This window comes from Lynx canadensis, chromosome D1 (assembly GCF_007474595.2).
Source record: "Lynx canadensis isolate LIC74 chromosome D1, mLynCan4.pri.v2, whole genome shotgun sequence".
Lineage (NCBI taxonomy): Eukaryota > Metazoa > Chordata > Mammalia > Carnivora > Felidae > Lynx > Lynx canadensis.
The window spans coordinates 56,894,170-56,919,835 of record NC_044312.2 but is presented as its reverse complement, the minus strand read 5'-3'; the positions used below and the strand labels follow the sequence as shown (position 1 = coordinate 56,919,835).

The 25,666-nt window shown below is 47.5% G+C and overlaps 2 protein-coding genes and 2 non-coding genes across 4 annotated transcripts; 3 read left to right on the top strand and 1 right to left on the bottom strand.

Annotated features, from left to right (window-relative positions):
• The first annotated feature begins 2,679 nt into the window (after positions 1–2,679).
• Positions 2,680–8,001, top strand: RPS3 (ribosomal protein S3). Its single transcript, XM_030331803.1, has 7 exons — positions 2,680–2,744; positions 3,952–4,082; positions 4,353–4,446; positions 4,905–4,999; positions 6,441–6,628; positions 7,087–7,283; positions 7,929–8,001. Exons 1-6 carry the CDS (start codon positions 2,715–2,717, stop codon positions 7,278–7,280), a joined length of 732 nt encoding a protein of 243 aa, XP_030187663.1. The 5' UTR covers positions 2,680–2,714; the 3' UTR covers positions 7,281–7,283; positions 7,929–8,001.
• On the top strand, positions 3,647–3,795 carry LOC115526616. The gene has a single exon (XR_003972668.1). It is a non-coding gene; the product is annotated as a small nucleolar RNA SNORD15 (small nucleolar RNA).
• Positions 6,838–6,982, top strand: LOC115526614. Its single transcript, XR_003972667.1, has one exon. It is a non-coding gene; the product is annotated as a small nucleolar RNA SNORD15 (small nucleolar RNA).
• An 8,689-nt stretch (positions 8,002–16,690) lies between the features above and the next one.
• Positions 16,691–24,169, bottom strand: KLHL35 (kelch like family member 35). The gene is made up of 6 exons (XM_030331802.2): positions 23,288–24,169; positions 21,949–22,133; positions 20,164–20,282; positions 19,314–19,502; positions 17,764–17,952; positions 16,691–16,885 (listed from the first exon to the last, which is right to left on the bottom strand). Exons 1-6 carry the CDS (start codon positions 24,166–24,168, stop codon positions 16,697–16,699), a joined length of 1,752 nt encoding a protein of 583 aa, XP_030187662.1. The 5' UTR covers position 24,169; the 3' UTR covers positions 16,691–16,696.
• Positions 24,170–25,666: the final 1,497 nt, after the last annotated feature.

Here is a 25,666-nt window from a genome sequence, read left to right as displayed (position 1 = left end):
AGGCCATATCCCAAGCTCTGGTTATAACGAACAAAACAGGCTTGGTCCTGACGGTCTAGTGGGACATAAGCAGGCCATTCCAACCCAGTGAAATGAGGTGTGGTGGTTATGGGATCGACGAGGGAGAAGTGACATATTTAGCACGGGGAAGGAAAGAGCCAGTAAAAGAACAGTATCACAGGAAAGAGAAGGCATGACTGCTAGAGCAAGGTCTCAAAGGAACAGAACAAAACTTGAACCAGAACACAGAGGGGTGGTCGACCTTGGGCAAGAAGAGGGTCTCTTTCCTGAGCAGGGAGGAGGGCACACACAATCGCAGGACGGGTGAGGGGCAGTTCTTGCCTGTACAACCTACCGGGGGCAGGGGTTAGGAGGGAAGCTGATCACTGAGAGTGAGGGGAGGCTCTGGTCTGGCAACGCTTACAACAGGCACCGTGGGAGAATGAGGGGCATATCTGGACGAGAAAATAGTCTGACCCCAGCATGCAAGGCTGCTGCTGTCCCACAGCACCCAGGTCCTGTGTGAGGGCACAGAAAAGTCAGGTAGGCAGACTCATCAGGGCGGACGCTTTATCAGCCTGGCACCACTGAATCAACAAACCATGGAGCTGGATGAGGAAGGGAGTGAGGAGCAGAGGAAGACGACCCAGGGAGAAAAAAGCCTGATCCTGGGTGCCTCATCTCAGTGAGGGTTGTCACTAAGCGCCCACTGCTGGCATCAGAAATTGGGGTATCATTCTCAACTCCCCCCTCAACCGCAATCCATCACCAAGATACATGGGTTCACAGCCTAACTATCTCTTTGGCTCATCTATTTCTTTTCATTTTCTCTGGTCTCTCTGCTCCGCTCCCCCCCCCCCCCAGAACTCTGGTAATTCTGTGATTGTAGGACAGATCTTTGCATCGGAGTTGTTTTAGTGCTGGGGAAAAGCTCAGATGGCTTCTAGGGCCAGACAATAAATGAGCGAAGCTGCCAGGGGCTGTGGCACATTGGAAAGCCCTTCGCCATCTAACAGGGAAGGAGAGTGCTGCATGAGGAAATGTGGGCCTAGTATTCTGCTAGATCTATTTTTAAGAGAAGCCTAAAATAGTTTTACAGAGAAATGTCCTGATTTTAAGTGTAGGCAAACTATTCAAATTTAAAATAAAACTGCTCCTCCTGAAACCAATATTGCAGTGTATGTTAACTAAAAATTCAAATTAAAAAAACACAATTAAATAAAATGCAATGCATCTGCAAAAAAAAAAAAACCCACCTTCATCACAGAGAAACTTTTTCTTCTTCTTCCTTTTCTTTTTATTGTATCTATATGACATGATAGGTGTTAGCTGAACTACAATGGCAATCATTCCACAATATTTGTAAATAAAACTGTATGCCTTAAACTTATACAGTGATGTATATCAATTATTTCTCAATGGAACTGTTGTTGAGGTGTTTCGGAGTGAAGTGTGCTGATGTCTGCAATTTACTTTGAATTTTTTTAATGTTTATTTTTTTTTAAATTTTTTTTCAACGTTTATTTATTTTTGGGACAGAGAGAGACAGAGCATGAACGGGGGAGGGGCAGAGAGAGAGGGAGACACAGAATCGGAAACAGGCTCTAGGCTCTGAGCCATCAGCCCAGAGCCTGACGCGGGGCTCGAACTCCCGGACCGCGAGATCGTGACCTGGCTGAAGTCAGACGCTTAACCGACTGCGCCACCCAGGCGCCCCTAATGTTTATTTTTTGAGAGAGAGAGAGAGAGAGAGAGAGAGAGAGAGAGAGAGAGAATGTGAACGGGGGAGGGGCAGAAAGAGAGGGAAACACAGAATCCAGAGTAGGCTCCAGTCTGTGAGCTGTCAACGCAGAGCCCGATGCAGGACTCAAACTCACGAGCTGTGAGATCATGACCTGAGACGCAGTCAGATGCTTAACTGACTGAGCCACCCAGGTGCCCCTACTTTGAAATGCATCAAATGATGCACTGTTGGGTGGATAGAGGGATGGATAGATGCTTGATAAAGCAAATACGGCAAAGGTCAATTGGAGCACCTTGGTGATGCACATATGCACAATCCTTTCCACTTTTCTGTACATTTGAAAATTTCCAAATGTAAGGGGAAATTTTTTTAGTTGAAGAATAATTGTGAGTCCACGAACCATTCTTTTTGCGACTTCCATTACAAGTTTTAACGGACTTTATGAAAGTAAGGTACAGGTAAATGAGTTCATAACATAAAGGGCATAGAACGGTCCCTAGAATATTTCATAAATATTAGATATTATTAGTGTCATCATTTGGAACAGGAAATGGTCACAGATTGCAAGAGCTGGGCACCTAAACGGATTTCATGGAGGGCTTTCAGCTGACTTTTTATTACAGTGTATAGTGTAGGGACCAGGATTCCATGCTGTTGCTGTATGACCTTGTAACTGTAATTTCCATCTCTGTGTCTCACGTTGCTCACTTTTAAGCTAATGAGAGTTGGACTGTAAGCTCCCCTGCAGTTCCAAAGTTCTGATTGATCTGCTACTCTTCCTGTTTCTGCCTATAGGGGTCTCCATTACCCTTCTTCCCCGCCTCCCCTTTAACGCTTTCCTAAAAACTACAATTCCCAGGAGGGCCCACAGGCGTTGACGTCGCGCAGTTCTTTGTCGTCGCTCGCGCCCTTTATACGTACTTCCGCAGGCGAGCCATTTCCTTTCCTCTCGGCGGTGCGCGGCAGCAAGATGGCGGTGCAAATTTCCAAGAAGAGGAAGGTGAGACCCTGAGGGCCGGTCCGGGGAACCGTGGCGCCGCGCGGGTCGGGGCTTGTGGCGATGCCTTCGCAAGACTTGCGGCTTTGGGTCCTGCCTCGGGAAGCGGCCGTGGCGGCGTGGCGTTCCCGCGGGCTGCGGATGGCGGCGGATGGAACGCGGGGCCCGAGCCGGGCGAGCGCAGTTCGGCGGCGGAAGTCAGGCAGCGAGACATTTCTGCCGCTTCTGGGCAGAGAGCAGAGATGAGCGCCGGGCGCCCCTCCTGCGCCGGAGAAAGCGCTTGTGAGCATTTCTTGGTCGGCAGATAGCTTTACTAAACGAATGCTTTGTGGGGAGCGTGAGCCATTTCCCACCACGGCTCACACTGTGGCTTTGGGTAGGAGAGGGAGCAGCGTTTTCGTGCTTTATTCGTGGCAGGATGCCGCCTTCTGACCCCAAAGACCTCAATTGGAAAAGCTACTGTCAGTTTCTTGCTACGTCTGGGGCCCAAAGGAAACTCCTGGAGGAAGAGAGGAAGGAGACCCGGGGAGAACTTGAACTTTTCGAGCTTTAACTTTTCGCTTTTCCGTGGGCGAGAACTGTGTAAAGACCCATTTGCTTTAGAAAGAGGCAGCTTGTCGTTTTTGTGTGTGCATAACATCTCGTAGATCCACACACTTTTCGAGTTAGGACTTGCCAGTTTTGTTAAGACCACAGGTACTTGACCGCAAGATAACGTGGCTGGGGTTCTTCTGATGGTCCAAGTTTTGTCAATGTGGGACTGCTTAAGTCACTGTATTTTCACCAGTTCCGAGGGTAGTTAGTGTCTCTGCTGTTCCGAGTGAGTGAGTGGTAAATGTGCCCTTTCAGGGCAGCTTTCCGTTCAGCATGTATACGTACATCCACATAAACACGTCTTAAAAACCCTTCAATGAAGAGAAGATGACGAGTCTGACTGGAGGTTTTCTCTTTGTCCGGGGGGCCCCTACTTCGTGCCGCGTTCTGTGGCAGTTTTAAGGGCCCTCTGGTTAAAGTAACTTCCAAAGGACGACCTAGAGGCATTTGTCTGAGAAGGGTTGCCCCGTTCCAGATGGAACAAGGGTAATAGAGAGGTGATGGGCTGGTTGTTAGAGGTGTGGAATTTTGATGAGAGGGGCCCTGGCAGAAGGACTAGGCAGGAAAAAGTGACCCTGCATCCATGTTCTAATTGCAAGTTTTATCTTTTGGTTAGTTTGTCGCTGATGGCATCTTCAAAGCCGAACTGAACGAGTTTCTCACGCGGGAGCTGGCTGAAGATGGCTACTCCGGGGTTGAGGTCCGAGTTACACCAACCAGGACAGAAATCATCATCTTGGCCACCAGGTGAAGACTCAGTTTTCCTGGTTATCACCTGTAGTTGTATATGCTAGGACGGTGTATTCTATAAATTTAAGGGGACAACCAGTGAATTGGCCTTAGTAAATGTACAGTTTTTATTAACGGCATTTTAAATCTAATTGTAGTTCTTGTTATCTAGAATTTATATATCGTTGTGTCAGATGAATGAGACTTTACTACCACATGCATATAAGATTTAAAGTCATGTCTGGAATTTTGTGAGAGTTGTAAATTCTATCTCTTTATTTTCCTAAGGACGCAGAATGTTCTGGGTGAGAAGGGCCGGCGGATCCGAGAATTGACCGCTGTGGTTCAGAAGAGATTTGGTTTTCCTGAGGGCAGTGTAGAGGTGAGTGATCTTGGCTTACGCCAGAGATAACTGTGGTCCTGGAAATGGTTATTTAGGGTGGTACTTCTATAAACTCTTAACGTCATGTAGATCTTAGTTATGATCACTAAATTTTATAAATGGAGTGGTATTTTGTTGAAGGTCTCTTAATAAGCAGTGGACTTCAGTTTATAGGCCTGTTCTCATTTCTGGTGGTTAAGGGATTTTTACATTCAGTTTGGGTATGATAATGGTATAATGGATTGGCTACCCCGTCAGTTGGTGTAGCCGTAGAAGGAGCTAGGGGTGGGAGGGCAATAAGGAAAGGTTCGAACTATATCACAGTGCATGTTACTCGTGGGTAGCAGAAGTGTTTAGTACTTGAGGGATGCCAACAGTGATACATGCTGGCATGATGAATGAACTCGTTTTTTGTAGAAAACACTGGTTTAAGGCTGTGACTTGTTTCCTTCTTAAAGCTTTATGCTGAAAAAGTGGCCACAAGAGGTCTGTGTGCTATTGCCCAGGCAGAGTCTCTGCGTTACAAACTCCTAGGAGGCCTCGCTGTGCGGAGGTAAGTGTCTTGAACCTTTTAATGACTAGGGAACTCCAGGGAGAGGAAGTTAGGATTCTTGTTGAAGTTACTCAGATCCATTAAGTGCAGGGATTATAAAGAGGTGAGACATAGTCCTGATGGGAGAGCTTATCTGTATGTATGTATGTATGTATGTATGTATGTATGTATGTATGTAGTGCTATGAGGAGGGATGGACTATAAAGCCATGAGGTGGCTAGATGGCTCTGGAGCTGGGCCTACTGGTAAGATTTCAGTAGGAGTTCTTTGTGTAGTTTCACTATTTGTGAAGTTATCGGAAAGCCTTGCTTGGGTGTTTGAAATTCAGTCAGTACGTCATGCGGAGCCCTGGCAGGTTTTTCAGCAGGGGAAGGACATGAGAGCTGAGCTTTAGGAACGTTGACCTGATGGGGAAATAGGTAGCAGGAAAGGCTGTAGGCAGGACTTCTAAAAAAGGCTGCCTGCCTGGTTTGAGTACCAGCCACACCGCTTAGAACCGTGGTCCTCAAAAGCTTGGTCCCTGGGCCAGCATCACTGTCCTCATCAGAGGACCTGTTAGAAATAAAACTTGTCAGTCTCCACCCACTGAAGTGGAAAGTGGGGGTGTGGCCCAGCAACCTGGTCCAGGTAATTTTTTGTACACGGAGAAGTTTGACTTGGAAGTTCTGAGACCTGAGCCTTACTGAGTTTCTGACCCTCGGATCTCCTATTTGTAAATGGAGGTCATTACATCCACCTCTCCTTTTTGTGGTGGTTACATGAGATGATGCAAAGGGGCCTAGGTCCTAGAGTGCTGGGTCCTACCTTCCCTTCCCTGTCTAAAGTGGCATCTAGCTCTCCCAATTAGTATTTCCCAGGGTATGCGGTGATAAATGAGTAGGGGCATGATATTTTAAGGCTTACTGTCAATGTATAAGCCTAGAAACCTCTTTTTCCAGCACTCTAGTCAAGGTGGCTAGGAACCCACATTAGTAGTTAGGGTTCCTAATGAACGTGAATTCTGGAGATAAGGAGCCACTCAATGACTGGGGTACTTCTGGGTTCTTAAACTGAGTGCTTACCCGATTGTGAAAGGCTGAGTTTTACCACCCTCACCGTTTAATTGGCCTGGAGTGAGGTCTAGACTTCACAGGTTTTTTTGTTCTATTTTAATCTTCTTGAGACGATCCTAATGTGCAACCAAGGCTGGGAAGCATGTGGTTAGAAGGATTTGGTAAATATTCCCTAAGGAATTAGCCTAAGATGAGGTGTGATGGGAATGAAGGAGAATTGCCAGGCTCTGGTCAAATTTATTCCCCATTAAAGGAACGTCGAAGATAGTGCAGACTAATAAGTCTTGTGCTTTTTGTATCTGTTTTTTAACATGGTGGGGTGTGGTGGGCTTGAACAATCCCTATCTTTGGGGATGATAGGTGGGTATCTGTCTCTTGTTCTCCCAAAGGGCCTGCTATGGTGTGCTGCGGTTCATAATGGAGAGTGGGGCCAAAGGCTGTGAGGTCGTGGTGTCTGGGAAACTCCGAGGACAGAGGGCTAAATCCATGAAGTTTGTGGATGGCCTGATGATTCACAGCGGGGACCCTGTTAACTACTATGTTGATACTGCTGTGCGCCATGTGCTGCTCAGACAGGGTAAGCAGCCGGGAGTGCTTGGGGCAAAGGGCTTTTAGCAGATAGATGTGCTTTCCACGCACACCGCAGTGTTTGGGGAGTTCATTTTGGGAGTAGTGGAGCATGTTGATACTCCTTGGGTTTACTGATTAATGTGCTGTATTGAACTGTGAGAATTCCTGAGATCAGTCAGATCCGAGAGTTGGTTTGCTCTTAGCCACCTGTGTACCCTTCGGTGATGATACGATGACGAGTCAGAAAGGTCACATCCTGCTCTTGGTCCTTGTCAGTGCCACGTTCTGTGGTGCTGCGCATGGGTTCCTTTTGCAAAAGTGTCCTGTTCATTGATTGATTAGAGGCATTTGTCTGAGAAGGGACCAGACCCAGGGGTGCTTGAGTAACCTGTCCTCTTCTTTCTGTCCTGTCTTATCATGGAATCGGTGCAGCCCCAGCTAGATTCTAACTATGGCATCTTCTAGGTGTGCTGGGCATTAAAGTGAAGATCATGCTTCCCTGGGACCCAAGTGGTAAGATTGGCCCTAAGAAGCCCCTGCCAGATCATGTGAGCATTGTGGAACCCAAAGATGAGATCCTTCCCACCACCCCCATCTCAGAACAGAAAAGTGGGAAACCCGAGCCGCCTGCCATGCCTCAACCAGTACCCACAGCATAATAGGTATGTCTCCAGGGACCTCTGGGGTAGAGTAAGACCCTATTCCCTGTCTTCCTATTAATAATTCTATATCCCACACTGTGGTAAGCACTTGATACATAAAAATTAGATTATACTTGCTTTACGACACCGGTTGGATCCAGAGGCCTATTTACCCAGGGATTCTGTTGGAAGGAGTATTTGCCTTTCATATCTTAACGAAGTTCCTGTGTTGGGGTGCCTGGGAGCCTCAGTCATTTGAGTGTCTGACTCTTGGTTTTAGCTCAGGTCATGATCCCAGGGTTGTGGGATCGAGCCCCGTGTTGGGCTCCATGCTGAGCATGGAGCCTGCTTAAGATTCTCTTTCTCCCTCTGCCCCTCTCCCCTGCTCATGGTCTCTCAAAAAATTCCTGTGTTTACTGTGTTTGAAATAAGTTTTCCTTTATTTGCTTAAAATCATCAAGGCTCTCTTGTTAGTTATTAGTTGCCTGTTCTTCAGCAGCCTCTTCAGTTAAAATAGTAACATCAAGCCTCTTCTATGCCCAGCACCTCTTGTGTGTTCTAGGTGTTCTCTGTGTATATATTCACACAAACCCTAAATGGGAAATGAAAGAACCCAATATTCAGGTGAAGATTCTGTTCTTATTGTTGTGCTTTATTCTGTTTCAGGGTCTTCTTGGCAGCTGGATCTGGAGTTTGGATTTTGCTCTCTAAAGACCTCTAATAAAATCTTTAAAAAAGACGCATGGCCTGAATGGACTGTAGGTCCACTATTTGGACTGATAATTCTATTGCCCCAAGGGAATATTCCTTGATTGATTCTTTCGGCTGCCAGGAAATCCTTGGTTTCAGCTGTGCTTATGAGGCAGGAGCCAGAACAGGAGGAGCCAAGCAGAGTTAACCAGACCCAATATCCCATAAATCTGGTGAAAGCTGAAGGCTGATGGTTAATAGGACAGCACTTTGATTCATTCACCTGCAGTTTGGTGTTACAGGTTTAGAAGAGGGATATGTTTAAGATGGCTTTTTTCCCTCTGATGTATAAGGGAATCTGTATTGCACATAGAAAATGAGTGTGTTTTATTTTGCCCATTCCATTATATTTTGGGTCATTATACACTATAGGTAGTGTTCTACATAATTCTCATTTAATCCTGAGTACCTCTAAAGTGTAAAGGGTATTTGCTTGTGCTACTGAAGAGCCTAAAATGCTGAAATACATTTTCCTAAGCAGCATAGAGCTGTGATTAGAATCCACATTTCTATGCTCAGTCCTCTGAGCTGTTACACTCTAGAAGAACATTGACATGTCTACAGTTTGTCATATTTGAAGCGTTTTCTGTTTATGGGCTTTAAGAAATTGAGTTCTCCTAGTTTCTTCAGGTGAAACTAGTGCAGGATAGGCTGGCAGGAAAATCCTACGTGACTAGTGCCTGAGTTACATTGGGAACACAGTGACAAATGTGTCTCTGCCCTCCCCCTTTCAGGGGCTTTTGATGTTTATCCTTACTTTATCTAGAAGTAACCTCTCATTGTTTTTTCAGTTTTTAGTAGAGACACTCCCCTTTGGAAGTCTCTAACCTCTAGGATAGCTAGTGTGCTAATGACTGCTTACTGTGTTCTAGGGAGTGGAATGTATTGTATCATTAGGAAGCAGAGCCTAAATACAAAAATGAATGTTTATTTCCCCATGCTTCTCAACTTGAGGTGACAATTTCTCAAGCTGATGAAAGTTTTCTGGGAAGGGCTGAGGGTGAGGTGGTTATGAGCAGGCAAGCCTGGTATTGGGCCTCCTCAGTAACTATATACAAGTAAAGTGAGATTTGAGTGCCTTGATTAAGTGAGTCTGTGCCCACCCCCAAATCTAATGCAGTATAGGCAGCTATCATAAAGTCTTATTTATCCTTTATGCGTAAAACTAATGGCATTTTGCAATTTTACTGAAAATGTTGAGCCAGGCTATTTAATTCTTGTATTTTTGGACTTCTGTAATTTGGTTGTGAGGGGATTTTTGTTGTGAAACTAGTTCAGCTAATACAAGCATCGAGAATATTTGGTGCTAGAAACAGATTAAGGCAGTCCTGGTCATCTAAGACCTCAGTATCTAGTACTGGCACAGCCAGTCACAGGTCTTTGTATATTAGATGGGGTGATTAAATTCCTTAACTTCCAATCCACTTAAAACTGAAAGTTGGTGTGTGGGGTTCAGTCATACTGTTATGTAACTCCCCGCCAGGGGGTGCTGTAGCAGGAAATAAGTACCAAAGTAGATGCTTGGGGAAGAATAAGATGCCTTGAATAAAGTAGCAGGTTATTAGTGTGCATGTGTAAAGCTTGAGTTACTCAGGTGAAGAAAGGGAGGCTGAAAGCTGGAATGTGAGAATTTGAGAATAGGCCCAGGGGCCAAGCAAGGGTCCCAGATCAATGGACAACACTCAATATGGAGAACCAGGGAAAGTACAAAAACTGTTGGCACCAGAGGACAATGGGTAAGGGGTTTCTTGGTGGTGGTGGCGGGGGGGGGGGGGGCAGCATCCAGACAGAAAGGTCACTTGTCACAGGCTGCTGTATCCCACAGCAGAGTGATAATGTGTGGAGTCTGTTACCTTCAGCCCCTACTTCCAGTCAGCCAGTCTCATCTAATTGGGAAATTAGACAAAGGCTTACAGGAATGTACAAGCCTGGTGGGGATGGGGATAACCTTTTTCTGCAGAGTGCTTTAAAAAGGAGACGTGGGAAGATGCTGGGCTTTGCAGTCAGACTTGGATTCAAATTTGACACAGGCACTGGTGAACCTTTCCCATCAGTATCTCTCCAGTGTGTTGGAGTTGAAGATCTAACAATACCTGTCTGTAGCTTATCTAGTGTACTGTCTAGAGACAACAGCTGAGAGCCCAGGCCTTCCAGCCAGAGTCATTCAAAACCAGGTTAACTTAGTATGAGCATGGGCCCATCAATGTCATCTCAGCCTTGAGCATGTGATTTCATAGCACAGTGCCTGACCCATAGGAAGTCCTCTGAGTGTACTGGATGTTGTTACTATTAGTACTTAAGCAAATCCTCTTAGAAATGATTAGTAGCTTAACTTCATGGTATTGGATTCTCCCCATCCTAAGGGCCTTGACCATAGAGACGGCTTTCTGCTTCTGCTGGCAAGTGGGCATAGCTGATCAGGTGTTACCACATTCTGCAGGTGCTAAAATTGGCCTTTTACCATGCCACATCCCACCTAGTGGTTGTTTCTGAGCCCTGAGTTTGCTATGTATAAATGTAGCTGTTCTGTGTTAGGGCCTGCCAACACCAGAGCAGTAAGTCATTTAAGTATCATTTAGAGTCAACATTTTCAACCTAAAAAAATAGTTTTTCTTACTATTTTTTCCTCCTCAGGGACATGAGGTTTTGATGTTATTTTATCCATGAAACAAACCATTTCCCTATTGATCAAAAACTACATGTATAACTTGTTAAGCAGCATGACTGGTGAGAAAATTGTTATATTCCCTGAGCTTGCTGTAAACATTCCATTAATCTGAACATCCCTACAATGGGCTAGTGTGACTAATTTCATTTTATAGCAACTTTAGCCCACATGATACATATTAGAGGAAGGAATGTATGATTTCTCTTAGGCTTTGGAAAATTCTTAGGCTATCTCAAGATCCTACTTCGGGTTTGACAAGTGACATGAAGCCCTAGATTGGGAACAACTTACTCTAAGCTCAAATTTTTACAAGTAAGAGGCTCCAGTGGCTCTGAAATTGAAATGAGACCACACCTTTGCTGCTCAGTCCTGTATTGTACTAGCAGCTCAGCCAGCCAGGTGCAGCTGGGCCTTTGTCCACTGTTGGAGGAGTGCTGCTGTGATGGGTTCATCTCACCCTCCACCCTCACTGGCTGGCTATGGACTGCCCCTATGACCAGCCTGTACCTGCCAGTCTTGTGTGGTGAATCAGAGGAGCTGGAGTGTTGAGTTGTAAGTTGTTGACCATGTAGAGGGCTTCCCTTGTCTTTGAGAATATTTTTGCTCTTTAGAGGGAGAGCATAGACCCAGCAATGGGACCGCTTTCCCATCAGGGACAGAGGAACAGAGGTGATGGAACTTTCCTCACTGGTTTTCCCTCAATACGACAGGAAGACTAGCCATCGCTATTTACCATCTAGGTCCAATAGACACCATATCTTTTAAATTTTAAGTCACTTTACAAATAATTTACGGAAGAATAAAGGGAAAGTGGGAAACAGTTATATATTTTACAAGTATTGAAGTGTTTACTAAGATTTTAAAGTTTATTTTTGAGAGGAGAGAATCCCAAGCAGGCTCTGCACTGTCAGCAAGGAGCCTGGTGTAGGGCTTGAACCCAAGAATAGTGATATAGACCTGAGCTGAAATCAAGAATCAGACACTTAATCAACTGAGCCACCCAGGTGGCTCTAAAAATACTAAAATTTTAGCAAGTATTAGCACAATTCTGAATATACTGAAAACCATTGAGTTCTACCCTTCAAATGGGTGGAATTTATGGGATGTGAATTACATGTCAATAAAACTCATTCATATATTCATAAAAATAGATATTTATGTATCTACATAACATAATACCCCATTGTCTACATGGAATACTTTACAATTTTTTGATGGCTCATAATGTTGAAAAGACATTTTCTTTGCTCCATAATTTTAAAACATTTTTGATTTTAGGTTTATAAAGATCAATTTGAAGGACCAATCTAATGAATTTTTAAAACATCTACAGCATCTGTTTCCCTATAGTCACCTTAGTACACAACTGCCTCAGCATGTCTCCACTTAACGAACTGTAACAAACTATATCAAGTAAATGTTGGGGCACAGGCATCATAAAAGATGAGTATTGTACAAAATAGGATGGTACAGGCCTTTGTCAAATACTGTGTGATGAAATCCTTCTTGTTGATTGACTTAAAATGCCATATATCCTTTCTGATTTTAGAAATAGGTTGTTCACTCACCAATTCTTGGGTTTGAGAAAATTCATCTACGCGGGGTTTTGCTTATGTGACTGACCAGTTTGCATCCCCAGAAATGAGAGTGCTGCCGTGTCCCTGCATTTACTTTCTGGTTTGTCTGTATTAAGTGTGAAATGTCCTCTGTCAGTTTCCTTCTCTTGGGCATTCTGTCATTATGGGCAGAGAATGAAAGATCCTGAGTTCTCAGCTGACGTCTCAACTTCTTTTATACCTTCTTGAAAGATGATATGCACTATAGGAAATTTAGTATGGAAACTGAAAGATGATGTAATAGTAATGATTTATTCACTACTGTGTCTTCCTTCTAGGCAATACCATCATTCTTCCATTTGATCATTGTAGTCTTGTTTGGGAATAACTGATGAGTAATGTGAAATAATTTTTAGGATGATTAAACAGCAAAATTTTTCAAGATACAGGAAAAATAAATTCATCATGATCTCATAATGTATTTTAGATTTATAGATGAGTCTAATGAATCTGTATGGTCAGTGCAAGATAGAATGAGTTTTATTGTTTTTAAAAAGTAAGTAAATTTCTCATTGTTCTTTGGAAGCCCACTAAGAAAGAATAACGGTCATAAAATACTAAGTCTTACAAATAGTTAGAACTTTTAAAAAACGAAACTCAAAAACTAAATCTGGGTCCAGTGGCTTCTGATGGTATACAGAAAGTTAAGTCTGTTCTCAGCTGGGGAGAGGATGGCAAACCCATTTACCTAAGGAGTCATACTCAGGACTCCTGGTCTGCCTTCCTCCTGGGCAGTAACAGTCCCATTCAGCAGGCAGCCTGGGGTGGGGGGCGGGGCACAAAAAGCAGTGGGCTAGGAGCCAGGGAGGCCCTCTGTATATGGTCTTGGTCTAACCTGCAGTCCTAGAAAATTAGGACACTAGTGTAAAATCTTTTGCTTGTATTCTGGTGAGCCTGACTCACCAGGGAGATTAACCACGTCTCCCCTCATCCAACTGGGAGCCCCTAAGGGCAGGGACAGTATCGCATCAGGCTGGGGTTTCCCATGGTGGAAATGATGCACAATAGTCCCCCCCACCCCCCACCCCCGCTTATCCATGGTTTCACTTTCTGCGATTTCAGTTACCCAAGACCAGCTGTATTCTGGAAGCAGATTCTCCTGATTTAGGTCGATAGTAGCCTAATGCTGCATCATAATGTCTGTGTCATTCACTTCACTTCATCTCATCCTGTAGGCATTTTATCATCTCACATCATCACAAGACAGGTAAGTTAGTACAAAAAGAGCCTACATTCACACAACTTTTGTTATAGTGTATTATAATCTTATACTTTATTAGTTAATTTTAAATCTATTACTTGTGCCTAATTTATAAATTAAACTTTATCATAGGTATGTATGTATAGGAAAAACATAGCATACATAGAGTTTGGTACCAACTGTGGTTTTAGGCATCTGCTGGGGAACTTGGGATGTATCCCCCCACAGATAAGGGGGGACTATTGTTATCTTCCACTTCTAAACAACTCCTGTGCTACACTCAACACTGTTTTAGCAGAGCCTGGGCAAGGCTGCATGGAGAGAGCACACTTTATAGATGGCTGGACCCAGGGTGGAATCCTACCTCTGTCACCACTCACCAGGCCAGTGACATTAGTAGATAAACCACTTCATAACTCTGAGTCTCTCTTTCCTGATTGGTAAGGGAGGAAATAGTACTACCTCATAGGTGTTATGATATAGAAATCCAGGAAACTTTGTATAGTGTACTGAGTGGAAGGTCTTGTTCCAAGCATTGGGGGATACAGAGGTAAAGCTGACACTTTTCCTGCCTCAAGAAGCATTCTGTGGGTATGTCAAGGGAGACTAGAGACGTCACATATATAGGCCTGGCTATATGCCTGGTGATAAAAAAAGGGGCCGATAAGGAAGGGGCATAAGGAGAGTGATCAGCTCTGGAATGGAGGGTATCAGATCTGCCCAGGCAGAGAGGGCAGGAAAGGGCATTGCGCTTACACAGGAGAGCACTTGGGGCATGAAGGGTCATTGTTGGGGAAATGGGGCAGTCTGCTTGGCATACAGGAACTGTCCAGCCCAGGTGAGGTGCCCATGTCAAGATCTTACCTTTTCCACTCAGACTTTTGCCTGGGTGGGCAAGCAGTACAGCACCTTTTTTGCTTTGTTCTGGGTATTATCTGTGGGGTAGGGACCAGCAGGCTCTGAGAGGCTGGGCCTCCATTCTCCTCCCCTCCCCTCTGCCATTATCAGCTGTGTCCAGATGGTCACAGGCTTCCTAATCTGGGATAATCAGAGGGTAGCAGCTCAGTTGGAACCCAGGGCTTTGTGATGGGCCAGTCCCAGCTGGAGAGACCCCACAGATAGGGCCCTGGGGCTTTGGAAGATGGGGAGGGGAATGGGGCTGGCCCTGTGCCGGAAGGGATGCAAAGAGCAGATGATAGCTCTTCAAAAGGCAATCTAAGTGCACAAGAGAGGGAGCCCCAGATGGGGCCTGGCCAGCTCCTCTGGGCCTCAGAAACACAGGCATAGGACCAGAACCACTGGGTCTCTGCCTCACAGAATATGTGACATCTTTTGTCCCCTGTCTGTGCTCTGAGCTCATCCTTCCCCCTCCAGCAGTTTTATTTTGCTGCCCATAGAGCCCCAGGCCACCCAGGTGCTTATGATGGTACGAGGAGCTTGTGCCCTCTGTTGACATTGGGGAACTCGGAAGTCCAGGTGTGGAGCTGGGCTGGCTGGGTTCTCAGGCTGGGGCCCTGGTGCCTGCCACCCTGAGCCTGCGGTTTGCTGTGAGCTTGGCCTCAGAGCTGCTCAGGGTCCCATGATGGTTTTTGTTCTGTTTCTGCTGCGTTTGTGAGTTGGGGCACCCCACCTTGGCCCTAGCATCTAACAGCCTTATTTGTTATCCTTTTTAGAGCTTTATCCCAGAGTCTGAACCCTAAAGCTGAAGCTTCTCCCTTCCTCATGGTTTTATAATTCTGTTTCTGATTCTCGGACATGTTTACTTACTTATAAGCCTAAGCCTCTGTCTTTATTTTATTTTACATTTATTTGTTTACTTGTTTATTTATTGTCAAGTTAGCTAACATACAGTGTAATCTTGGCTTCAGGAGTAGATTCCCGTGATTCATCACTTACATACAACACCCAGTGCTCATCCCAACAAGTACCCTCCTCAGTGCCCATCACCCATTTTCCCCACCCTCAATGCCCACCACCCATTTTCCCAACCCCCCACCCCCATCAACCCTGTTTGTTCTCTGTATTTAAGAGTCTCTTATGGTTTGCCTCCCTCTCTTTTTTATCTTATTTTTCCTTCCCTTCCCCTATAATCATCTGTTAAGTTTCTCAAATTCCACATGTGAGTGAAATCATGGTATCTGTCTTTCTCTGACTGATTTCACTTAGCATAATACCGTCCAGTTCCATCCACATTGTTGCAAATGGTAGTATTCCACTGTATATATATATACATCTTCTTTATCCATTCATCAGTTGGTGGACATTTGGGCTTTTTCTGTAATTTGGCTATTGTTGATAGCGCTATTAACCATTAGGGTACATGTGCCCCTACAAATCAGCATTCCTGTATCCTTTGGATAAATTCCTAGCAGTGCTACTGCTGGGTCTTAGGGTAATTCTATTTTTAATTTTTTGAAGACCTTCCACAATGTTTTCCAGAATAGCTGTACCAGTTTGCATTCCCACCAACAATTAAGCCTCTGTCTTTTTAGTTGTCTGGCATTTATCTGTCAATGCTAAGTGTTTGAATTGGAGAAGGTAGTTTAGAAAGAGAGAACCATCCTGACCAGAACTGCTTCATGGATTCCTGAAGCTTCATGAAATCTTGAGTCATGGACTCCGCCACTTACTAAGTATATGATCTTGGGTGATTCTCATCTTTTTAATGCAGTTCCTTCTCTGTAAAATACAAATATTAATAACTAGCTTATTAAAAGTTTCAAAAATGCCAATAATCTCAAATGTAAAGACAGTGATTACCTTTGGGATAGATGTGGGAAGGAATGGGTTTAGGAATGGAGGTGCCTAGCATTTGTAAAGATCTGTTTCTTAAGCTAGATGGTGGAAACACAGATATTTACTTTATTATAATTCTTAAGCTGTATAAAAATATATTCTTTTTATGCATGAAATGTTTCATAATTTTTTTAATATGTCCATACTGCCATCATGAAGGTGGATATATGAAGGTGCTTTGTAAAGAGTCAAATCAGGGAGTACATGTTGGGCATTACTTCTCCAGGCAAAGCAGGCTTGAGCTGGAACACAGACCCAACCTTTGAAGGTTTTATTTCTATGAGAAGGGAGGGCGGCAATAAGTTAAGGGGCTATTTACATGGAGGAGCCATGAGGGGAGCAGTGGTGAACCCAAGTTCTCCTTCCTTTCTCTGTTTCCTGGCTCAGGCTGTTCAAGTCTGTGTCACCTGCTCAGGCTCTGAATGATGGTGATGCAACCATGGGAGCTGGTACAGCGCTGTAGGGATGGCTGGGCCTCCACCTGCCCACTGCTGGGATCAAAGGTGAAGACCTTGTCGGTGCTCTCCCCAAGATCATCCCGCCCACCAAGGATGTGGACCTTCCCATCACACGCAGTCAAGCCACAGCTCTCCTGGGTGGACAAACAGAAAGATAATCAGCTATGGGGTCCAGCCTGGAGCTCCCTCTGTCCCTAGCTGGCCAGGCCAGACAGTAAAACCCCGATCCACAGAATATGAGCAGGCAGTCTAGACGGCAGGAAGGCAGGGACTGGATGAATCGGAGTTCAAGCTCTGGCTTGACCCTTACTAAGGGTTGCCTTAACAGTTAATGGGGTTAAGCAATTAAAACATTTTACACAGTTCCAGGAAGATAGTAAGAACTTCAGTAACAGTGATAACAATCACAACCACCACGACTGCTCTAGGATCTCAGACTCAGGCCAGAAATCTCAGGCTTTTAGAAGCACTGAAGGTCAAAACTGGCAGGGACCAGCAATCCAACCACACCCCTATGTAGTATCTTTGGAGTTTCAGGGAAGGGGACAGGAGATGGGGGAGACAAGGAATGCAGGGGCCAGAACATCTAGGGCCTGGACCTCCCTCCTCTAATATTACTAGGGCAGGGGAACTTACCAAGTCCCTTCACCCTGATCTCCCCACAATAGGCTACCAGCCGGTGGCCTTCAGAACAGAAGAGACTGCAGAGTCATTTAGACCAAGACCCCCATTCAAGGCTAAAGCACTTGGGACTAAGGTTCCATGCTCTGCCTTAATATGGCCTAACTGGTGGCCTTGGATGAGGCCTCAACCTCTCTAAGGCTGGTCTCCTCATCTGTGGAACACGTGGCTGATTATCATAACGAGGACAAAGCTAAGGAATTATATATAACTGCCTAGCATGGAGTCAGAGATAAAACTCCCAAACTCTGAGATTCACATCCTTAGACATAGCACCTTGTTCTCCTGATTGCCACCAGTACCAAGGCTGTGCCCAGGAGCGTCTACTTACCACAGGGCTGGGGAGGACAGCTGCCTCCCCCCAGACATCTGTGCCAGGGTCATAAGTGAAGATTTTGCTCATGAGGCCTCCAACCACATAGATGGTGCCCTCAAGGGAGACAGCCTCGAGACAGCACTGTGAGAAGGGCGCCGGTGATCGCAGGCTCCACCGGTCCTCCTCAGGGTCAAAGCACTGCACCTGAGGGGCAGGAGGAGGGGCTGTGGCGAAGCTTCACCCCCCAACTAACCTGCTACCCACATCCTCCCATCTCTCCGGCTGGGGGGACTCATTCGACACATTTACCTGTGTCCACCAGGCCTGAGCTATCATCTGCAAGAATAGAGGAGACCCCCTGTCCCTGCCCTCAAGTGTGCTGAGTCTGGTTCCACATTCTAGCCCCAGCTCGGGACTCCTCCCTTTGTCCAAAGCCTCCTCATCCTTCAAGGTCTGGGAAAGGTCTGTGTCCCAGAAGATGGAAGTACCATCTTCATTAGTGCTAGAGAAGGTCTGAGAGAGCAGGCCCCCCAAATAGAGATGCATTTCTTGTTGCATACGTTGTCAACCCTCTTCCCTCCTCTTGGTGCTCTGAGCTCATGACAAGATTCCAGCTGGGCTGTCTTGTAGTCCCCATTCCTACAGCTACCCACAGGCTTCCCAGCCCCACCAGTGTTTACAACACCTTCCACAATTTCTGAGGGCTTATCCTACCTCTGTGTTCACCCTTACTCTGTTTCCTCAGTTGTTTCCTTGGAGACCCCTGGAATGGCCTATAATACATCAGTGCTGCACAAAAAAGGTATTAAAGGGCAGTTCCCCCAGCCAGCCCCAGGAAGGTGTGTGTGTGTGGGGGGGGGGGGGAATGGGGTCGGAATAAGGAGGGGTGAGGGATCCTAGTTTTTGAAAGATTCAGGTCCCAGGACCACAGACTTGTGAGGCCATCAGGAGAGGGAGGAATTTACTATCAAGAATAATTTTTATTCACAGCTTAAATGTTCAACAACTGAAAATTTGGTTGATAGACTATGGTTCACCTACCCAGAGAACTATTGAAATGATGGCTGTGAAGAGTTTGTAAGCATGTGGAAAGTTGCTTACATTTAGATGAGAATAAAAAGAATGCAAAATTTTACTAAGGGTAAACACAAAACTTAAACACAAAAGATTCAGAAGAAGCTTGGAAGGCAATGTACCAAAATATTAATAGTAGTTATCCTTTGGTGGTGGGGTCATGGGTGATATTTTTCTGTTTCTGTTTTCTAAATTTTCAGTACTGCGTGGTGGTGGTTGTTTAAATGGAGGAAAAACATTTTAAGTAATCCCATCCTTGCCCTCACTTAATTTTTAAAATGTATTTGAAATCCCTATGGCACCAGGTAAAATATTCACGTCAGACCCACCATGTGACCTTGGGGTCATCTATCTCTCTGAACTCACTTCCTTGCCTGCAACCAGGAGGTCATTCCTCAGGGTTGTTAAGAGTGAGAAAATGGACGAGGACATGAAGGTGCCAGTTCTGCGCCTGGCACACAGCAGACCTCTAATGCCCGGTCTGTGCCCACCTTGTTGATGCTGACACCGTCCTGCCCGGCGCCCCCGATCACGTAGATCCTGCCGGCGCAGGCCACCACTGCAGCTGAGCTCACAGCCTCTGGGAGAGGTGTTGCTGCCGCCCAGGTGTTGGAGAAGGGGTCATAGCGTTCTACGCTGCGCAGGCGCCGAAGGCCATCAAAGCCGCCCACCGCGAACAGCTGCGGGTGAGGACAGGCAAGGATGAGGTGTGGCGGCGACTTCCAGCGGGAGTCAGAGCCATGTGTGTGCCAGCCCCACGGGCTCTACTCTGTGCAGAGAAACCTTCTCCAGACCTAGATCACGTGCATCTCAGCACTGCCAGTGCCTGGGTGGCCTCCATCCACTTACCAAACCTCCCTGAACATGTTTCCTCTGTTAACTGGGGATAATGATATCGGTCTCTGGGGTAGGTATTAAATCTGTCTGTAAAATATCTGGCACCAGGCTGATGCTTAATAATAATACCTAGTAATTTCTTGAGAGTTTATCAGCTCACTTTAGTGGTCCTAAGAAGCACTTCTATTTTCTGAGTTCGGGATGTAGTTTATAGAGATAATGAGCAAATTTTTTTTTTTTTTTTTTTTTTTTTTAAGTGGCAGAGTCAAAATTCAAACTAGTCTGTTTGGCCCAGAACCCATACCTTTGACCCCTGACTGCTAGACTGTACTATTATGGTGATTGGTATTAGCACTAGCATTATTTTTAACTTCAGGCAAGTAGCTTTGCTTTTTGGTGCCTAAGATCTCTTCTTTCAAAGACAGTGTCTTAGAGGGCCTTCCCCCAGTAAGTCCATTGATCTGTACCTTGGTTCACAGGGCAGCAGCTGCTGGGTGTGCTTACCTGCCCCTGCATGACTGCCATCTTATGCCTCCACCTGCCCTTGAGCAGCGAGGCCACCTTGATCCAGGTGTGCAGAGGGGAGCTAAACATCCAAACGTCATGGCTGTTGATGTGGCCTCCTAGGGAAAGAGAAGCAGCTGTTGACCTCAGGCCCTCTTGCTAACCCCGGCACCCCTCAAGACCCAGAAATAAGGGCCCCCAGATGCAAAGGAAGTGTTAAGCAGGAAAAACTCCCCCCCACTGTGCTGGTGTGAGGCTCTAGGCCTGTCACCTGGACAGTGTGCTTTGATTGAATGGTGGGAAGGTGTGAGTTAGGACAAGGGGCAGGAGTTTTGAGCAGAGAGGCCTGAAAGACTCAGGGAGAAGAAGCTGATCTTCACTGGGTGCCTTATGGTGGTATGCCAGGCTCTGTGCTCAGGGAAGCAAAGTGGGGGGCACTTAGAACTCAACTAGATATAAGAGTGCAAAGCGTGCCCAAGACAAGCATCAGGAAGGTGATGGGGGCAAAGGGAAAGCAGAGCCACCTGCTCTGGAATGGGTAAAGGTAGAGAGTGACCTAGGAACCCTGCCTCATTTCTGCCTTTACCTTCACAATTTCATGTCTGTTATCCCTCCATGAGGTGTTAGTGTTACTGTACCCAGTTTAGAGATAGGAAACTCAGATGCGGCTTAGAAACCAAGAATGCACCGCTGAAGACCACATATGGCCTTTCACTCCAGATCAGTGACCAGATCCAGAACTTCTAGTCCCTGAAGCTGGGCACTGGTATGGCCTATGAGGCCAGGCCCTGGAATGCAGGCCATGGACTCTCCTTCCCCGTTCCTCCCAGGGTTACTGACCAGGGACTCACCTGTCAGGAGCACCCTTCCCAGGGACAACCCTGACTGCATCCCTTAGCCTGAGCCCATGACTCAAGCCCCAACTCTGTTTTATAGCTCTTGCTTCTGTGTATTCCCAGCAGAGGCCCAGCAACATGTGGTCGCTCACAGGCCATCAGGAGCCTTAGAGAAGTTATCCACTAATAAAGTGTGGCCTGGATTGTCCCTGAGGCCTTTCTGGTTCATTCTTCTCTTTATCCTTCCTAGACACCCATAGCTCCCTACCACAGTGCTGTCTGCCTAGACCTGGAATCAAAGCTTCCCTGACCTGACTCGACTCCCTTTCCTGCCTCATCCACAATACTTCCCTTCTTCTCCCAGATGCACTCAATCTGCACTTTGGAGACCTGAGTACCTGGGGTTCCTTTCTGCACATTCCTGTCCTATGCTGTTCCCTCCAGATTTTCAAGATCCAGCTGAAAAGTCTGGTGGTAAAGTGAAGTGTCTCTGTCTTCAGTGCCTCTCCAGGGCACCCCTGGGGAGGCAGGGACTATTTTATTTACGTCTCTGGGGCCTGAATCTCAGGGCACAATCCATTGGTATCAAAACAATCTGTGTTCTTCCTAGCTTTGCCATTTTTGAGATAATGGGAAAATTCTTAACCTCTCTGTGAAATGGGGCTAGAGGGGAAATTGAGTAATGTAAGCTGCCCAGCATAATATCCTGCATGTGGTCTGCTAAATAGAAGTGATTAATAGTACTACAAACTGAAGTGGACTTTGGTGAATAAAGGTCGGAATCACACTAGTGATGGGCTCTGCAGGACTACATGCCACTTCAGCCAATAACCACAGGTCATCAAGAATATCCCACCCCCATTTCACAACTGAAGATTAAAACAAGGGACCTGCACGAGAGAGGCAAAGAGCCAATCCTGTGGGGCTCCCCCTGCGGACCTGCCCTCACCGGAAACATAGATGTCATTGCGCAGAGCACAGGCGGCGAACTCTGAGCGCATGTATCCTGGGAGGCTGGGCAGTGGGGTCCAGCGCCGGCTCTCTGGATGGTAGGCATCAGTGAAGGGCAGCTTCAGGAGCCCCTTGCGGTCACAACCGCCGATGACCACGATCACTTCAGCTAGGTCCATGAATCTGGCATGGTGATAAGCCCAATGCCTGTTAACCCACACACAACTTTTGGCCCTCCTCACCCTCTCGATGACCAGACTGTACTGACTTGCTGCCCTTCCATGCCTTTTTGTCCTCCAGTCCCGTGCTGGACTCTGACACCTCCAACCTCCTTTCCAGCTCTTGATGGGAAGAGTGTCACACTAATCCTTAACCCCAATCTACTGACCTCTGAATTACAGAGAAAGAATCTTTACAGAGCCCTTGCCTAGAAAAGTCACCTTGTTTAATTCTTATGATTATTAGGCAGGGATTACCACTCCTTTGGCAGAGGAGGAAACTGAGGCTCACAGACTTTGGCCTGCCAGAAGTCATGGAGCCAATAAGTGAGAGAGCTGGAATGCAAGCCCAGGTTGGGTGCCACTAACTCATTCTCTTCACCCTTTTCTGCCCTTCATCCCTAATGAAGACTGCCTAATTCTGCTGCCTCCCTCCTACTGTAATCATCTAAACCTATTCCCTAATTACTAATTCCATCACCCTTTCAGCAAAGCATTCTCCCCTTCCACTAACCAACCCCTCAGGCTTTTGACCATACCAGAATTCCCAAGCCAAACCACCGGCTTCGTACCTAATTCCTTTGACAAATATTGAGCATCTTCTTTGTACCAGGCCCTGAGCTTAGTGTTGGGAGACACAATGTGGGAAGACAGAGGCGTCCCGTCTTCTATCCTTGGGAGGGTGACAGACAATCTTGGACTACTCCATGCAAAGTCTCCTGGTTTGGCCCTAAGCCTCTCATTTTTTTCCAGGACCAGCCTATTTATAGCCTTTACTAAACTGAGCTCTCGGAGGTAAATGCTATTTCCAATTATTCCCAAGTCCCAGGCACCCAGTACAAGACCTGCACGCAGGGAAGCACTCAGAATTATGGATGGATGGATGGATGGATGGGCAAGGCAAAGGATATGTGTAAGGTGTGATTCCCCACCCCTCCCTCACTCGATCCTGAACTCAAGGGCAGCATTCCCAGTACCAAGTCCATGAAATGTGTGCCGAATGCATGACCGCATCTCATTCCGGAGGCACGATTAAGTGATTGGATTAAAGTATGCCACAGGGATGAGTGAAGAACCGGGGATGCGGAAGGGTGGAAGGCAAGGGAATGGGGGCCGTACCTTCGCGGCCGGGCCCGCAGTGCACCAGCTTCGGGGCCAAGGATGAAGCAGGCGCGGGCCTCGAGCAGCAGCGGGCGGCACTCGCGGTTGGCCTGCAGCAGCTCGTCGGCCTCCACCTTCTCCAGGAAGTAGGCGGGCGCCAGCAGGGGCAGCCGCACGTGCTCCAGCAGGCGCCTCAGCTGCCCGCGGCGGGCCGGCGCGTCGTGGCGCACCCAGCGCATGGCCGCCTCGAACACGGCCTCCTCGCGTGCCACACCCAGCGCCGGGTCGGCCAGCAGCGCCGCCACCTCCTCGGGCGCCAGCTCTAGGAAGTCGGCGTGGCGCGCCACCTCGACGAAGGCCTGGCGCAGCACGCGGCCGCAGCGCTCGGCCAGCGAGGCGAGCGAGAAGGCGGCGGCCACGCGACGCAGTGCCAGGCTGTTGGCGGCGCGCAGGCGACCCTCGAGGAAGCTGGCGCAGGCCTCGCGCAGGCCCGCCACGCCCAGCCGCTCGGCGAGCGCCAGCACGGCGGCCGCCTCGTCCTCAGCGCGCAGCCGCACGCCCGCCCCGTACACGTAGTCAAGCACCACGGCCAGAGCCGCCGCCGCCACGCCCGGCTCCGCGCCCGGCGCTTCCGAGGCCACGGGCGCCACGGGCACTACGGCCAGGCCGCGCTCCGGCTGCCCCGCGGCGAACAGGCTGCGGAAGTAGGCGCTGCCCGCGCTGAGTGCCGCGCGGTGGCACGGGAAATCTCGGTCACCGGCGCGCAGCACCACGTCGGTGAAGGTGCCGCTCAGTCGGTACGCATTGAGGGTCTGCAGAAGGCGCTGCGCGTGGCAAGACCCAGCGCACGGCCCTTGGGACCTGTGCTCCGACTCCTCCGGCACCGGGCCCTCCAGCATCCTGCCAGGTAAAGAGCACAAACGGCGTCAGAAATCCACCGGGTTGGGCCTGGCGAGAGGGCCGGAGGCCGCTCGTCCGTTCATCCTTGGTTCCTTGTCTGGTTTGCTCACACAGGTGTGCGTGAATGTAACGCGTGTGCTTTCATTTATCCAGCTGCTCGTCATTCCATTCCTCCACCCAGAGCCCTAATGGCTATAGTGATCTAGTCCTTGCCTACCTGAAGGGCTAGGCTAGGCCCTGCCTCGGCTGTATTACCTCTCCCTCGCTTACCCACTTAAGCCATTTTACTCTTTCTCTTCTTCAAACTCGTTAAGCTTTTTCTTTCTTTTTTTAATGTTTATTTTTGAGAGGGAGCGAGCAGGGGAGGAGCAGAGAGAGAGAGGGGAACAGAGGATCTAAAGCGGGCTCTGTGCTGACAGCGGTGAGCCCGATGTGGGGCTTGAACTCATAAACTGTGAGAGCATGACCTGGGCAGAAGTCAGACGCTCAACCGACTGAGCCACCCACGCACCACTAAACTTTTTCTTAATAACAGCAGGAGACAGATGGTAAGCTCTCAAATGGGATAATTGGAGGAGAGTCTAATAAGGGAACGGTTTACAAACACATCGTGTTTAGGGCCTCTCACAAGGGGTGAAGCAGTGCCACGTGGCTGCCAACAGCAGGGAGTCTTTAACTCTCCAAGGTCTGGAACAGGACGGCTGGGAGGTTACTGGAACCTGCACAAAGTATCTGTGTGTGTGTTGGGGGGTGTCCCCTGACAGGAGCTGTAGAAGGGATTCAGACTGCCCCACAGAGACCCAGTGTGGTGTAGGGAGGTATAACTCTGCTCCCACTTGTCACCCCATCCTGTCTCCTGATTTCCTGTGGGTGCTCCACACTGACTAAACCCTGATTTTTCTCTTTTTCTTTCTTTTAGAGAGAGAACACACATGAATGGGGCGGAGGGGGAGAGAGAGGGAGAGGGACAGAATCTTAGCAGGCTCCATGCTCAGCACAGAGCCTGACTTGGGGCTCCATCCCATGACCCTGGGACCATGACCTGAGCCGAAATCAAGAGTCAGATGCTCAACCAACTGAGCCACCCAAGTGTCCCCAAGCCTTGATTTTTCTATTTAATATCCACGTTTCCCCCATCAGTACAGGATCTGGCCCGTGGTAGGTGCTCAGTTAATACCTATTTAAGATTGAGCGAATGTATTAAGCTAGCATGTATTTAGAGCCTTTTCTGTGACAGGCAGTGAGCAAGATAGTCATAGACCCTGCCCTCCTGGATCTCACAGCTTGGTGGGGGTCCCACGGGGGAGTGTGGGAGCTGATAGCCAACTAAACCCAGTTGGAGGGGAGTCAGGGAAGGTGTTCCTGAGGAGGGGTGTGCAGACTGAGAAGCATAGGTGGACTTAGCCAGGGGAAGGGAAGACAGTGCAGGGAGCTTGTCACCATTTAGAGAAGAACTTTTGCTAAGGCCCAGAGAGAAAGAGTGCAGGAGGCTAGAGC

Bases quoted from the DNA above. Each gene is read 5' to 3' on its own strand.
- KLHL35 (XM_030331802.2), bottom strand. From the start codon at position 24,168: ATGCTGGAGGGCCCGGTGCCGGAGGAGTCGGAGCACAGGTCCCAAGGG. The intron at 22,134-23,287 runs GTACGGCCCCCA...TCACCATGCCAG, and splicing joins CTGCGGGCCCGGCCGCGAAG to ATTCATGGACCTAGCTGAAG. The intron at 16,886-17,763 runs GTAAGTAGACGC...TTGTCCACCCAG, and splicing joins CTGTCCTCCCCAGCCCTGTG to GAGAGCTGTGGCTTGACTGC.
- RPS3 (XM_030331803.1), top strand. From the start codon at position 2,715: ATGGCGGTGCAAATTTCCAAGAAGAGGAAG. The intron at 4,447-4,904 runs GTGAGTGATCTT...TCCTTCTTAAAG, and splicing joins TTCCTGAGGGCAGTGTAGAG to CTTTATGCTGAAAAAGTGGC. The intron at 6,629-7,086 runs GTAAGCAGCCGG...GGCATCTTCTAG, and splicing joins CCATGTGCTGCTCAGACAGG to GTGTGCTGGGCATTAAAGTG.